The sequence below is a fragment of the Vombatus ursinus genome, unplaced genomic scaffold, assembly GCF_900497805.2.
Source record: "Vombatus ursinus unplaced genomic scaffold, bare-nosed wombat genome assembly UNPS02014818.1, whole genome shotgun sequence".
NCBI lineage: Eukaryota > Metazoa > Chordata > Mammalia > Diprotodontia > Vombatidae > Vombatus > Vombatus ursinus.
Genome location: NW_020954596.1, coordinates 31,554,745 through 31,570,709, shown reverse-complemented (window position 1 = coordinate 31,570,709; position 15,965 = coordinate 31,554,745). Strand labels below are relative to the sequence as shown.

The following is a 15,965-nucleotide window of genomic DNA, read 5'->3' as shown; positions in this document are numbered from 1 at the left end:
AGGCTTGACAAGGACAGTTGAGTTCTAATGCTGCCTCGGATGCTGGCTATTTGTATGACCTTGGGCAAGTCATTTAACCTCTCTGTGCCTCAGTTTCTCCATCTGTAAAATGAGGATTGGACTTGATGGCCTCTAGGATCACTTCTAGGTCTATATCTATGATCTGTTCCTACTTTACCTAAATTTCCCTATCTCCCACAGTATCACCATGGGAGTCCTTGCATCCAGGTGGGCCTGCCTCCTTGTCTCTCCTCATTTCACTACAAGGATTGCTCAGTTTGTCTCTGCACACTTTGCTCAAGCTGTCCCCTGCATGGAATGCCCTCTTACCTCCTTTGTACCAATCTAAGTCCTACGCTTCCTCAAAGACCCACCTCTTACTCTACCTTTTCCACAAAGCCATCTCTGAAGACTCCATGAATATTTTCCTTCTCTGAATTCCTATAGCCCTTTCAGTCACTCATCATCTACCTCTTCTTTACGTGTCCTCTTATTCTCTAGTTTCATGCAAGTCTTTTTCTCCCCAGACTAGAAATGATTTCCTTTACGGTAGGGATTGTATGTCCCATGTTTAGGGGGATTTCCCTAGAATTTTGGACCTACAGCAGATGCTTTAAAAATATTTATTGATTTCAGTTGTTACTAAAATCCCATTCAGAAATACTTTATGCAAATATACCTGTGATCCTCTTATTTTATATTGTTTAATAAGAGAAAAAAAATAAGTCCTAGCAGACACTTGGTAGCCATAAAAGATATAAAAGCCATAAAAAGAAAATTTGTGAGCATTTAGAAAGACCTAGTATAGATCACTTGTGCTGATTGTTTCTGTTCTTCCTCTTTTTCTCTTTAATAAACTATTTATTACATGATGCATCTCAGAGAGGCAAGGGGAGAACCTGGACAATTAAAAAGCAAAAGACACTAATAAAAATTTATTTTTGAAAAGAGATATAGTGACCATTATAAGCTAGGGTGTATTGCTTAAGAGAAAACTATAGCAAACTGACCATAAATCCCTTTTTTAAATTTTTTTAATTTATGAAATTGAACAAGCATTTCCATAACATAGCATAATAAAAAAGATAATGGCACATGAAACTGCAAATCTACTATGTACAACTCACTATTTCTTTTAAATATACAACAAAGTTATCATATAAATTTCTTTTTTTTTCTTCCCTTCCCCCTACTCTAGAGATGGCCACCATTACACACAAATAGGTGTGTGTATATATATATATGTGTATATGTATGTATGTGTATATGTATGCATGTATGTAAAATTATTCTATACATATTTCTATTTATCAGTTCTTTCTCTGGATGCAGACGGTGTCTTTCTTCATATGTCCTTTATAGTTAATTTGGATATTTTTAATAGTCAAAATAACTTATTCACTCACCCCTTTTTAATAGATTATTTTAAAAGATTTATTTTAAAAGATTATTAAGTGATGGCAATGCCATAAACATGATTACCTATTCAACAAGGGGATAGACCCTCACCTCTACCATTTGGTGAAGGGGAGATCACTCACTGGTTGATAGGAGAATAAGGCAGTCTTTCAGAAAGCTGAGCCCAACTCCCTTCGGTTTCTCTAATAACAGTGTCTATGGCTTGTTTTGTCCCCTCCCAGAGTTCTTCCTGTTAACAACAAATCTGACTTATGACTCTCAAAGGAGAGTCCCCACAAGCGCCAGAGCTAACTAGAACAATACCCACAGGTTTTTATTAATATTACTGAATGGAGAAGCACTTGGTATCCAAGGCTTCTTAGCAAGGCAATACTCTAGTTATAACCCCCTTTCGAGTGAGCTCCATTTTTCCTCCCCATGCCAAGAAGTTCAGTCAGATCCCCAACAAAAATCACAGCCCAGCACCAAATGGAATTCCAAAAGCATGAATGGAAGTGATAACTTAAGAGAAGGGTCAGAATATTTGTCTTACCACTCACCAGCTTCCTTCTGGGGTCTGCTCCTTCCCTTACTCTGGCATCTCTACATCTTTTGTCATTTTAAACTTTATCTTGGTCTGCATCCTCATCTTTCAGAAAAGCCTCTGAGCTCTCACATTACCCTATACAATACCATCGGACTTTGAAGTTGCCTACAGCACTCAGCTCAGCCCTACATTGCCTTAGCATGCACCTGGCGGGGTGTGTGTGTGTGTGTGTGTGTGTGTGTGTGTGTGTGTGTGTGTGTGTTTTCCTCCCTTAGCTGGCCCCATACTCTACATGAGTGTTCTAATCAGAAGTCCTTTCTCCCTCTTCATATTGCACATGCTTTTTATGTCCCCTGAAAATATGAGAGAGGGGGCAGATGGGGAAAGGAGTCATTCACAACTTTTAAAGGAATGTTTGAGAACTTTAGGTAGTTTTCAATGGGGGTATTCAGTATATGCCTATTATACCTGGCACTCTTGATATTCTCATGGATGTGTTAGAAAGGTTGGACTATTAAAAGCAGCAGGTTCAGAATTAGTTGATTTAATAGACCTAAGCAGTGGCAATTAATGAGTTAACAAATACCAACCTGTACTTCATAAATATTTATTGAACTGAATTTCATTGAAATTTAAGCTAAGGGAGGTCTCTAGTGGAGTTCCAAGGAGCTTTGTCCTTGAACTTATTTTATTCAACATCTCTATTGATGACTTGGATGAGGATATAGATGGGAAAAATGATTGGCTAATTCCAACAAAATTAAATTTAATAAAGATAATTGACAACTTAAGTCTTGGGTTTAAAAAAGTCAAATAGACAAGTAGAACATTAGGGATATGTGTTTAGAAAGCAGTTCACTTGAAAAAAATTTAGTGGACTACAATCCCAATAAGAGTCAGCTGGGTGCTATGGTGGCCAAGTAGTGAGAGGATGAGGAGGAGGAGGAAGAGGAGGAGGAATTGGTGGTGGTGGTGGTGGTGGTGGTACTGGTGGTGGTAGTAGTAGTAGTAGTAATAGTAGTAGTAGTAGTAGTAGTAGTAATTGTTGTTGTTGTAGTGTGGTATTTTACTCCAATTTATCATCATGGTCCAGAGGTGACCTCAGGTTTTCAGATTTATGCCAGAAAGGCATAAATTATATTTCAGGTATTTGAGGGATTTTGTTGTTATTATAGTTGTTGTTTAGATAATAATTATTTTGAGATTTAAAGATGGAAGGGACCTTAAAAATCTCCTGATCTAATATGTTCATTCTATAAATTTGGAAACTGAGGCCCAGAACCCAGAAGTTATTTGTATAAAGTCACACAATCACTAAATAGCAGAGCCAGGATTCAAACCCAGGTCTTCTTACTCCAAATCTGCTGTTTTTCCAAACACATCAGACATCACCATGCTGTGACTCAGGAAATGTGGGGTCTAGTTCCATTTCTGTTGCCATCATTAACTTGCTATGATTTTTGTCAAATCACTTCACTTCTCTGCACCTCATTTTATTCCCTTATAATTTAGAAGGTGATTGAACTAAATGGTGTCTAAGACCCCTTCTACTCTAATCATCTATGTGTCTAGTGGAAGAAGTTTCGAGCACTCACTAAGGAAATAGGCCAAGGGTGGGGAACCTGCGGCCTTGAGGCCACAACTGAAATAGGCCCTGGAGCTTCTTCAGTGTTAGTCTCATCTCTATTCAACCAGTCACACACTACACCTACCTACCTGGGGGAAAGCGGCTAGGAGGAGTGGCATTGTTATCTTGGGGGGGGGGAATATTCGAGTGTCAGTCAACAATAACTCTGGTAGAGGTTGCTCATCTGTAAAATGAGGAGAATAATAACACCTACCTTCCAGAGTTGCTGTGAAGATCAGATGAAATAGCATTTATAAAATGCTTTGCAGACCTTGAAGTACAATACAAATGCTAGCTACTGTTACTGTGTGATGAAAAAAATGAGATAACATAGGTAAAGTTCTTTGCAAACTTTTAAGTTATATAAATGCTAGATATTATTATTATCTGGTTTAGAAATAATACTATGAGGAAAAATTTAAGGAGCTAGCACCATTTATTGTTTAGTTGCTTGAGCATCTTGTTTTTAATTCAAATTATGCTAAAGGATAGAGATCTCGGACCTTTAAAAAATAGATCTTACCACCCCTTGACACCCTGGGAGAAGCCCTGAGTGAGAGAATTAGAAACAGGTGGGCCAAGCAGTGGTTGTTATGTATCCCTCCTTTTTCCAAAGGTAGTAAGGGGAAAGAGGAAGGGTGTAAAGAAGGAAGGAAAGGAAGGAAAGGAAGGAGGTTCTCCTGGGTTCTCCCTTCTCCATTTCTCCTCCATCCAAAGTATGGCCATGTCCTAATTATTTCCTCTCTGGTAATCTTTCCATTCTCACTGCCACTCCCTAGCTTAGGCCTCTGTCCCTTCATATGTGGATTAGTGCTCGTACCAGCTGGTGAACTCTCCTTCGTACTCTACATCCTAAATCAAACTGCACAGTATCGCCATATTAATCATTATGTCGTGTCACTTCTCAAAGTCCTTCAGCGGCTGAATTTCTAATGCCTACAAGATAAAATCCAAATAGCTTAGCATGGCAGTCAAAGACCTCCACAATCTGATTCCCACCTACCTTTCTTATGTGAGTCCCTGTGTGAATCCTCTTCTTTTAGCAAAATTGATAATCCCCCCCCAAAAAAAACTACACCTCAAATCTGTCTCATGCTTTCCTTCCTTAGCATCATTGCTGGTGTTTTATCCCTGGCCTGAAAGGTTCCTTTCTAATTCAACTCTTTCTATCCATTCTCAACTTAGCTTCCTCCCTCATCCCAATTTTTTGCCCAGGTTACCTGGGCTTACTTAGTGTTCCTTGAATAGGACACTGTCTCCTATCTCTGTGCCTTGTCATTGGCTGTCCCCCATGCCAGGAATGCTTTTCCTCCCCACCTCTGCCTCTTAGTTACCCTGACTTCCTTTAAGATTCAGCTCAATCTCACCTTGTATAAAAGTCCTTTCCCCCTTTCCCAAGCCTCCCAAGACTACTTTCCATCTATTCTGTATATATCTCATTTGCCTAATTGTTTATGTGTTCTCTCCCCCTTTAGAATGTAAGCTCCTTGAGGGCAAGAACTATTTTTGCTGTTCTTTGTATCCCTGGGCTAATCAAAATGTCTGGCTCATAATAAGTGCTTAATTAACGTCTATCCACTGATTGATTACAACTCATTTTCTCCATTCATCAAGCCCTACTCAAATATCACTTCTATAGACATTCTTGCCTTCCTGACTGCCTCCAGCTTCATGGAATCTTGTTTATCTAATTCCACTCATTTGGCATTTCTATACAGCCTGGAATTGTTATCTTTTCTGGTCTGTGTCCATTCTCAGGCTACAAGCCAGTGATTATTCTTTTTCCATTATTATGTCCTGAGACTCAGCTCCCTGGTGCCCCCTTCTGGTTTTTCATTGCCACCACTTCTCTTCAATGAAATTTAACAAGATACTGAGGAAATGAATTAACAGCCCCTGCCCTCAATGAGCTTGTATTCAATTGGGGAAATATAACATTTTCCTGGATAAGTAAACATAGATAATTTGAGGAAGGAGAGACCATTATCAGAAAAGGTTTCCTATAGGAAATAGCACCTGAATTGAAGAAAGCTAAGGATTCTAAGAGGTGAGAATGAAAATGGGGTTCATTTCAGGTGTATCTGACAGTTGTTTCAGAGGCATGGAGAATGAAAATGAAATACTGAGTTTGGCGAGCAGCAGAAAGGCCAATTTGAATAGAATGTAAAGTCTGTGAGTAGAAGAACATGAAATAAGTATGGAAAGGTAAAATGCCAGAGGAGTTCATATTTTTTCCTGGAGGTAATAGGAAGTCATTAGTAATTCCTCAGTAGGAAAATGATATAACTAGACCTGTGCTTTAGAAAGATTAAAAGGTGGGGCAGCTAGGTGGTACAATGGATAGAGCACCAGCCCTGAAGTCAATAGGACCTGAGTTCAAATTCAGCCTCAGATACTTACTAGCTGTATGATCCTGGATAAGTCACTTAACTTCAATTGCCTCAAAAAAAAAGATTAAAATGTATAGAAATATTAGAGAGCAACGATACTGCAAGCAGGTAAGAGGTAATTTCAATGGTTAGTGAGAATCAGAAATCATATGTAGAAGCCAGGGCAAAAGAATTAGGGTATTTTCAAGAAGGCCTGATGAAGCATTCTGAATGAAAATGACCCCCTTCAGAAACATGGAATGGTGAATTTGGACTCACAGCCCTGTCATTTACTTGCCTGTGATGCTGGTTAAAATCCCTTCATATCTCTGGTCCTGAATCCTCATCTATAAAATGTGGGGGATGAATTGGAGGTCCATTAAAGGTCCCTTCCAGCTCAAATCCTATGATCATATAATGACTGGAACCAAGAAAGAGCTTCTAAAAAGAAATAATTTATAATATTTATTTATAAAGGTGCATTTAGATTTACAAAGCATTCTACATATACATTATGTCATTTGATCAACAATTTCGTGAGTCAGGTGCTATTATTATCCCCATTTTGCAAACAAGGAAACTAAAACTGAGACAAGTTAATGAGTGCCTCAGGGTCATACAGCTAGCAAAAGTGTGAGGCAGGATTTGAACTCAGATCTTTGAACTCAGATCTTCCTGACTCCAAGCCCAGCACTTTATTATCCATTATGCCATCTCAGCACCTACATATGAAGAGTGAAATTTGAGAATTCTTCATGTGGAATAATAACATGCTAACATGTTTACAGGTGGCAAAACCATGTGTAACCCTCTCATATCAGTTCCTCACTCCCTCCTCTCTTTCAGACATGGCCTATAATTATTCTAAAGGCCACTATAAAGTTTCAGCTTTCTTAAAATTTCTTCTAACTTTATTCTTTAAAACTCATTCTACTTTGTGCTTCTGCATAATATCCCTCCCAAGACAATTAGATCCTAAAATATTGTGATCAGTAATGAATATAGTTCTCCAGGTGAGGCAGAAAGCTAGTAATTAAACAGTAGTAATTTCATCCAGTTTGATTTATATTTGGCTCTCCCAACAATGAAACCCAGTGTTCTATTATCCTCTTACATGGCGCCAATAGAATCTGTCTTTAAGGATTATCCTTTAAATCTTCTTTCTTGGTCACTCAATGTTATGGATGTTTTTTTTTCTTGCATTTTACATATGCTTTTGTGATTCTCTCATTTGAAAAATAATTGAAAGCTCCTAACCAAATACTAATTCCAAGATTACAAATATCTGACAGGCATGCTGACAAGTACCACCACTACCAAGCCTCTCGTTTGTGGTTTCCTTGACGAAAGCTCAGAAGCTGTTGGCCTTAGTACAAGGTCTGGGTGGACAATTCCTATTAGTACCAACAAGAATTAAAGGAATCGAGTACTAAGTAGTACGAAAAATTACTGCTATTTAAAAAAAAAGTTTTTAAGCAATTCTGAAACTATATCTGCTCAAAAAAAATATATATATATATATATATCTCTAAAGCACCTTCTCTTTGTAAGTATGCCATGCTTTACATGCTCACAAATATAATACAAATGGGTCCAATTCACAGTTCTGATATAGAACTATTCCCTTGAATCAAAGAGGCATAAAAACATAAGCTTTACTGTCCTCAACTGACTTTCTGGATTCCTAAGCTTAAGATCTGTGATTTTAAAGAATAATTAACAACTTCCATTTTCATATATATAAAAAAAAAACCCTTCAGGTTCAGTTTTCCTGACAGTCAAAAGCCAATCAATATTGCTCTCAAATGCTAATATGAGCAATTAAAAGTAACATTAATTGAAATACTACAGGGGCTGTTAAGTCTGCCCTACCCCACCTCCCTTACTTTAACCTCATGGCAATACCAATTTAGAGTACTAATTAGTGAGTCGCCCTTTGTCTGATCAATCTTTGGAAGGGAGACTTGGCCTTTAAAGCCCAACAGAGAGCTGCAGATGGCCAATGCACGTTGAGGAAGTCTGTGTGCCAGCATCCAGGATGTTTATTTCACCTGGTAGACCAAATGTGACAGGGCATTTTATTTACAGTGTGAATATTAATTTTCTTTCTTTTTTTTAGTGGAGAAAATGCAAAACTCATTTGTATTGTTGTAAAAACTTGTAAATATGCCCTGTAGGATAAATAATATTCAAAACAACATCCTAATTAAAAGGAAAACTGAGTTGTCTTGCAAAATAATATGAGGGCACATAAATTGTAAATAAGATACATTGTGAAAATGAAAAAGACGGCTGGATAGGGAAGGAATGAAATAAGATTTTGAACTGGGCTTTTGAATGAACACAAATTGTAAGATAATGTCTCATTCAACAATAAAAATAAACAACCATTGGCAAAGATGTAATGGAATTTCCTATGGATACTGTTGTTATCTTAATATAATTTTCCCCGGTAACTCCACTATAGTCATTTCTCTTTCCCTTTGTCCAAAGTCACCAGGGTGTTTTCATTGTTGGTATTACCCAAGTGCAAACATGAAAGCAACTCAGAAACCAACAGAAAATGCAGAAAGGTAGCGTGACAGACCCACAAAGACCATCATTCCACTCCCAACAAGAATGTCCAGAGCTGTACAGTTGTCCCTAAGCCCGCTGGTCATGGGAATGGAATAGGAATACAGGCAACCACTAAGCTCATCAGACCTGGATTCACCAACTGACTAAATGCTTTCAAAGGGACCCGTTCTACAGCCTTCAGGTCAGAGAAGTAATGAAGTGAAGGTGGCTGGAAGGTGATCATGGTATGGGTTCCCATGCACAAATGGATATATCCCAAGGGTTTGGCTCTTTAAGGGATGGCGTGTCATGGCTTCCATCTTGTTACTAAGTTGTAAGTTCCCAAGGGCTGGAAATAAGGGGGACATGTCAAAATGAGAGTGAGAGGCTAAGAGTCATGAGGCTGACATGAATATTCTTTCCCAATGAACCCTCCTCTGATCTCCTCCGCTGAAACTGTTCTCTCTTTCTCTGTGTCTCTCTCTCTGTCTCTCTCTGTCTATCTCTCTCTCACTCTGTGTGTGTGTGTGTGTGTGTGTGTGTGTATGACGTGGTAGGGTGGGGTTGGGGGTTCTTTTCCCTTCTAGCATTCTACTTTTTATACTTATTTGCATACTTACTGTGTTCTTACCAGCAAAAAGTAAGTACCTCGAGGGGCATGAAATGTTTCATTTTTCTTACCCAATGTGTAGATTAGTGCCTTGTACATAGTAGGGATTTGATGTATGTCTGTTGAATTGAATTAAATTGAATTCCCTTAGCTGCAGAGGGCTCTTAGCATCTTTCTCCTAGTAGATATATATGGCAAGCATTTGTATCACACCTACTATGTACATCTTCCCAGATATTGTGAGACATACTAGAAAAATTGTGGTTTATCCTTCCTTTTTGAAGAGGACCATGACATCAGGGAATTGAAGACATGACTTGCAATTGACTTTGATTTGAGCAAGGGAGGGCTGTGCAAAGTCACCAGCCTCACTTTCTCCTCCAAAGCCATCTTTGCCCAGTGGCCAGATATCAATCAGGATGAATGGAAATGACCCAGGATGCAGGGGTACACCTTGGCCTTTTTAAGCTAAAATCTTTTCAAGTTTTCACTTTGAGTGAGCTAATGTCCAGTCAGGGAATAGGCCTCTTTAAGAAGTGAGTCAAGGGATGGTCCCTTTAATAATTTTAAAAAAATCAAACTGGGAGGGGAAAATCATCAGGGCTGCTGACCAAAGGAGAAACAGTTACAATTTACATTCACTTAGAGACAGGAGGGCCCAAAAAATAACCATTAAGTGGTGCTTGTTGCATGTCTAATCCATGAGAGCCAGAGTGATTCCTCTCCCTTACCTTCCCCTCCTCTAGCCCTCTCCATTCCTCTCCTCTCTCCCTACCTGAGGGTGTTCTGCCCAAAGGAAGGTAAATTCTGACGGCCAAAAACTACCTCGTTAACTTGGGGTTTACTGGCTAGATTTCTTTCTCAAAGACCAAGCCTTAAACTAGAAAAATACAGTATAAAACTAGGTGTCTTCTCTCAAAGAGTTTATGATCTAATTGTGAAGATAAAACGTGATAAAGAGTAAGTATTGTATTTCTACATCTTTAGGGTTTACAAAGCACTTTTCTTACATCAGCCCTGTGAAGTAGGAAGTATTATAATTCCCCTTTTATAGATGAAGAAACTGAGCCTGGGAGGGAAAATGGCTTGCCTATATCCACATAATAAGCATGTATTGGCAACAGTACTTAAAGCCAAGGTTTTTGACTCTCGAGTCCAAGGTTCTTTACAGTATTTGTATGGTTAGAAGAAAATGCTCAAAGAGGTGTTTAGTTTTTGTTTCTTTTTTTTTTAATGCATCACAGTGAAAGGTAGAAAGACAAACTAGAGAGAAGTATTATAAGCCGGGGAACAAACAAGATTTAATATAGTTGTGTAACCTTTTGTAAGTCACTGCAAATTTCTGTGCCTCAGCTTCCTTTTCTGTAAAATGAAAGAGGCTGGATTTAATAATCTTTAATAAATGTGCTCATTAGCTATTTCCATCACTTTTCCATCTGTCTTACATTGTAAGCTTTACAAAGGCAGGTGTCGTGTCAACTGGTTTTGCTTCCCTCTCTGAAAACTATAAAAACTGTCTACTGCATCGTCGTATGCTTTCTTTCAGGGCAGGGACGATTTTTGCCTTTCTTTTTAGAGCCAGTCTTTAGCACAGTACCCAACTTCCAAGAAGCACTTAATAAATGCTTATTGTTGCTGTTTTAACTAGGATAGGACCATTGAGAATTTTGTGGCCAGATCGCAACCCTAAAAGGTATGTATCCTCTTACTTCAGTGTCTACCCAGGGGAGGGAAATTCTAGGTCCCTGGCAAATCTGTTCTAGGATAAAGAACAGATGGGCACAGGGTCTGCTGGAGAGATGCTTTTCTTAAGACCAGGAGAAGATCTAGTTAGAGGGGTAGGTCAGCTCTTGAGGAGTCCAGAGACAAACAGCAATTATCTAACCATGAACCACCCAAGAATATCCAAGAAGAGAGGCCAGTCTGCAGCAGGGTTGGAGTTACATATGTCTACGAGATGTTCAGTACAAAATGGTAGTCCAGTTTCCAAACAGGCCAAGGAGAAGCACTGGGCTAAATCAGATCATGGTACAAGGAATCCACTCATCTGAGTATGCCATAATTGACAGAACACCAACAGCTCTATTATGACACTAGATAGTTCTGTTGATGTTAATCACATGTTATATAATTAATTTCCTTTGGTCTTATAAATTTTTTGAGAGGGAGACAGAAAGTGAGAAAGAGAGAGATTGAATTTCCTCAAAATCTGTTTAGCTACAGAAAGGCCTATCTTTTTTTTCAAACATCAATGAAACATGTAGGAAAGCTCTCAGAATTTTTAACAGAGTTGCCCCATAACTAAGATATCTACGTGTAATGATAATGTGACCTAGTCACAGCTTTTATTTAAATGCCATCAAGATCAAGGACAAAAATAGTCAGGTCCTTTCAGAACAATTCCTATAGCCAGAGTTGGTAAAGAGACACTCGATGAAGAAGAAATAAGCCAATACCCACTTTCCATGGGTAGGCTTCAGCTGGTTTGTGAACAGTTATACTTTAAATATATATCTATATCTATAATGCACCATTTCTGTAATTTTTTCCCTTTGTAATTGATGAACGATTTTAGTTTAGGAATTATATTATGGGAATTTGTTTATTCCAAAATTGATGAGTCTTTTTCCATTCTGTTCTTTCAAAAACAAAAAACAACACTTTGCTTTCTTAGGATGGGATAATGGTTCCAAACTCATTCAAAGATTCTGACTCCTTTTACACATCTCATATCCAGATCCATATGTGAGGCTATCCATTGACTGAGAAAATAGATGATAACAAAAGAGTAACATAAATCCAGCAGAGCTTTACATGTCACAATAGCGTCTCCTTATGTGTGAGATATGTGTGAATGTAATAGCGAGATACGTGTGAATATAATTTATTTACAGAGCCTGTTTTTTGTTTTTAATTCATGGAATTGCATGTGGATTCACAGAGTCATTTTGTTTACACTCCATGACCACAGGTTGGAAATGATTGATATAGAGGAGTCAGGAGGCTAGGGTTCAAGTCCTAGGACCATTGCTCTGTGACCTTGAGAAAATTTCTAGTTCTTATTTTCTTCAATAAAGGAGGATATGGGGTTAAATATTAAGATCCCTCCTACATGTAAAATCCTGTAATATCTTGTATAATCGGGGGAAAAAAGAAGCGGTGGGATCAAATGAGTAAAATGAGGGGGTGGAATTAAATGTTCTCTAAGGTCTCTTACACATGAAAAATTCTATAATACCTTGAATAATGAAAAAAATGAGGTGAGATTAAATTATCTCTGTCTCTTCCACACATAAAATTCTGTAATATCTCAAACAATTAAAGAAAAAACCAATACCTCATATCCTGTTGGAGATAAAGAATAAGAATTAACAAGTAACTAAAGATGTCATTCAAAGTCATCATTCAATATTTTTTGGATTAGACCTTTGATTACATTAGTATATGGAACTTCCAGTAAAGAAACTCCCTTCATTCTTATAGACATCCATAATCTTGAATTTGTTTTAACTTGTAGATAGTCAGTAATGGGATTTGATGATAAAGTCTGCTCCATAGGAACTGTCAAGAGTATTTTTATGCAGGCATGAAGGACTTTTCTCCAAGCTTGAGTTTTCTCACGTCACTGTTTCTATAGGGGTCCTTTGATTCCATTATTCTGGATGACCTTGGCATACTCCATAGCTGATTTGTAAGGAACACGGGGTAGAGCTGGATTTTCAAAATCAACTTGGTAGAGGCCAAATCTACTACTATATCCGCTGCTCCACTCAAAGTTATCCAGAAGAGACCAGATGCAATATAATTGAAGATTGACTTTATCAAGATGGATAGCTGTAATTACAAACAAACAAACCAAACATTAATATCTATATAAGATTTACACAGAAACAAAATACTTGACATTTATATGGGGTCTAAATATTTGTGAAGGACATACATTTATCAGCATCATTTCTTTTGGTTTTCACAATAGCCTAGTATGATAGGTACTAGAGATACTATTATCCCCGTTACAGATGTTGAAACTGAGGCTCTGAAAAATGAGGTGCCCATGGTCATCCATTTTGTATCAGAAGCAAGATCTGAGCCTAAGTCTTCCTGACTCCAAGTCAAGAAGATTCTTTCCATTAACCTCATTGCTTCTCTAAGGTAGGCTTCAAGAGAACAGGATATATAGAATGTATATTGAAGTCCTCTAATATCAATCAAGCAATTATTGAGCATTTGACTATGTGCTAGGTACACTCTAAGATGCTGGGGACAAAAAGACAAAAAATAAATACTACCTACCCTACATTCTACTGTGGCAAACAAGTTGTGTACATACACAATATGTACAGAATGCATGCAAAGTAAATATGAGGGAGAAAGGGAGCAATAGCTGGGTAGATCAGGAGAGGCTTCATGCAGGAGGTGGCATTTGAGTTGAATCCTGAAGGAAGCTACAGTTTCTATGAAGAGGCACAGAGACAATGTCAGTTATGAAAGGCAGCAAGCTTGACTTGAATGCACAGTATTTGAAGGGACATGATGTGTTATCAACCTGAAAAGGAAGTCTGAAGGCTACGGAGGAGCTCATATTCTCCCTACCCCTTTGCCATCTCCCTTGCCTGGGCTGCTTGACTACTCAGTGTCTGAATAAGATAAAAGTCAATAATTCTATTTGTTCTGATGAGATGAAGACCCACCAGGCCTTGCCATCTGCCCTGCCTTTATGCCTGTCATTCCCCTAACACCATCAATTTAACTGCTTAAGTAACCTAAGGACCTCTGGGCTTTGCCATCTGTCCCACCACTGCATCCTTAGGAGTAATGGACTTTTCATCTACCCAGGACCTGACCTTTCTTTTATGTGTTGCCTCTCCCAATTAGCCATGTGAGTTCCATAAAACAAGGATCTATCGAGCTTTTTTTAAATTTCTGTTCTCTACGCTTGGCACATTTGTTCAGTCGTTTTTCAGTCATTTCTGACTTTCTGAGACCCCATTTGGGGTTTTCTTGGCAGAGATGATTTGCCATTTCCTTCTCCTGCTCATTTTTGTAGATGAGGAACTAAGGAAAATAGGGTTAAGGTACTTGCCCAGAGTCACACAGCTAACAAGCGTCTGAGGCCAGATTTGAACTCAAGAAGATGAGTCTTCCTGACTCCAAACCTGGTGCTCTACCCACTGCATCACCTAGTTGCCCTAGCTTGACTCATAGTAAGTGCTTAATAAATCCTTTCTCATTTATTCATTCCTGTAGATAAAAGAGGAAAAACTAGAGCTTTTTGAGCCACAGAATAATATGATCACTCCTGTGTTTTAGAAATATCTGTTTGGCAGTTACATAGAGGGTTGATTAGAGAGGAGAGAGACTTGAGGCAGGGAAGCCAATTAGAAAATTATTGAACAGGCAAGACATGACAAGGGACTGAACCAGGGTGGTGGATGCATGAATGATGCAAAGAAAAGGACAGATGCAAAAGATTTTTTGGAAGTCAAATCCACAAAGACGTGGTAACTGATTGGACATAGGGGGAGGAGAAGGTTGAGGGAATGACAGAGGTAGAGGTGGTGTTGGAGAATAAAGGAATAAAGGAAAAAGAGTGACATAGAGTCCTACATAGAAGACTACTACAAGGATCTGGACTGGGTAATAAAGACAGATTGAGTGAACCTCTGAGCAAGAGAGGTTGCCGGTGATGGTGGCAAAGGGAAATTCTGGAAGTGGCAATTAAGGGCAAGTCATACTATCTCTTCTTCCTCCTGGCCTGGGGTGGGGAAGTGGTAGGAGGTAGCAGGGAGGAGAGAATTAGGATTAGAGAAGGAGCACCTAGTGCTTGAGAGGGTCACCAGGGACACAGGATCACCCAGAAGGATGCAGATTTTTGAGATCTATACTGAGGTCGAGTTTGTTAACTAGGAGCAGGGGTTCCAGATTGCCCAAATGGAATGGTGGAACAGAGGAGAATATAGAATGCAAACAGATAAGGTTGATATGGATAGTGATGAGAGCATGGAGAGAAGTAAGAGGAAGAAAGGACCTTAGCCTCAGCAGACAACAACCCTGAATCAAGGGACTAATGGGAGCAAGGCAGAGCCTGTGTAATGATTCTTTTTTTTTTTTTTAAGTACTGCACTGCTGATTAGGATGTATGCATTGTAGTACCAGTTCTACCACTAATTAAACGTGCTACCTTAACTGAGTCACATGCCTTCTTTCTGGACCTCACTTAACATGTTCGTAAAACAAAATGAGAAGATCTGAGAAGATTTCTTCCAGAGCTAACATTCTACAATTAATTCTAGCTGTGTTCCTTAAAGCCTATATACAAGTCAACATTCTTCAGATCCAATCTCATTTCAAAAACATAGAAGAGTTTCTGGCTAAAGGAATCCTATAGGGAGGTTTTCAGTCAAATGAAGAATCACTCCATAACCATTCCGGTGTAAACCCCTGACTTTTCACCTATCGGCTTTCCTAAAGAGGCACACCTGAAGTTCCCCGCGCCTCAAAGTCTCCAGACCTTAGGCAATGATTTTCTTTGAGCATCATGTAGATTTCACAGATGAACCATTTATAACAGATTAATTTACTCACATCCTCTTTCCATTTGTGCCTGTTGGAGGCACACAAAGTCTTTGGCGGAGAAAGTGTCTCATGGGTGACCTCGAAGCAGACATGAGCAAAACAGGGTGGTTTTGGTCCCTTTTGAATAAAGTGTTGTTTGAAGATGGAAAACATGATATCCATGCATATGAGCCAAGAGTCAAGAGAAAGGGAATACTGGATATTCCTTCTTCCTCTTCTTCTTCTTCTTCCTCTTCTTCTTCTTCTTCTTCTTCTTCTTCTTCTTCTTCTTCTTCTTCTTCT

The 15,965-nt window shown here is 38.7% G+C and overlaps 1 protein-coding gene across 1 annotated transcript in view; it reads right to left on the bottom strand.

The window, feature by feature from the left end:
* Window positions 1-12,738: 12,738 nt before the first annotated feature.
* LOC114023870 (cytosolic beta-glucosidase-like) overlaps window positions 12,739-15,965 on the bottom strand; it is a 116,975-nt gene continuing 113,748 nt past the window's right edge. The window contains exon 5 of the mRNA XM_027836680.1: window positions 12,739-12,941. Coding sequence (XP_027692481.1) covers window positions 12,739-12,941 — 203 coding nt within the window. The remainder of the gene's footprint in view (window positions 12,942-15,965) is intronic.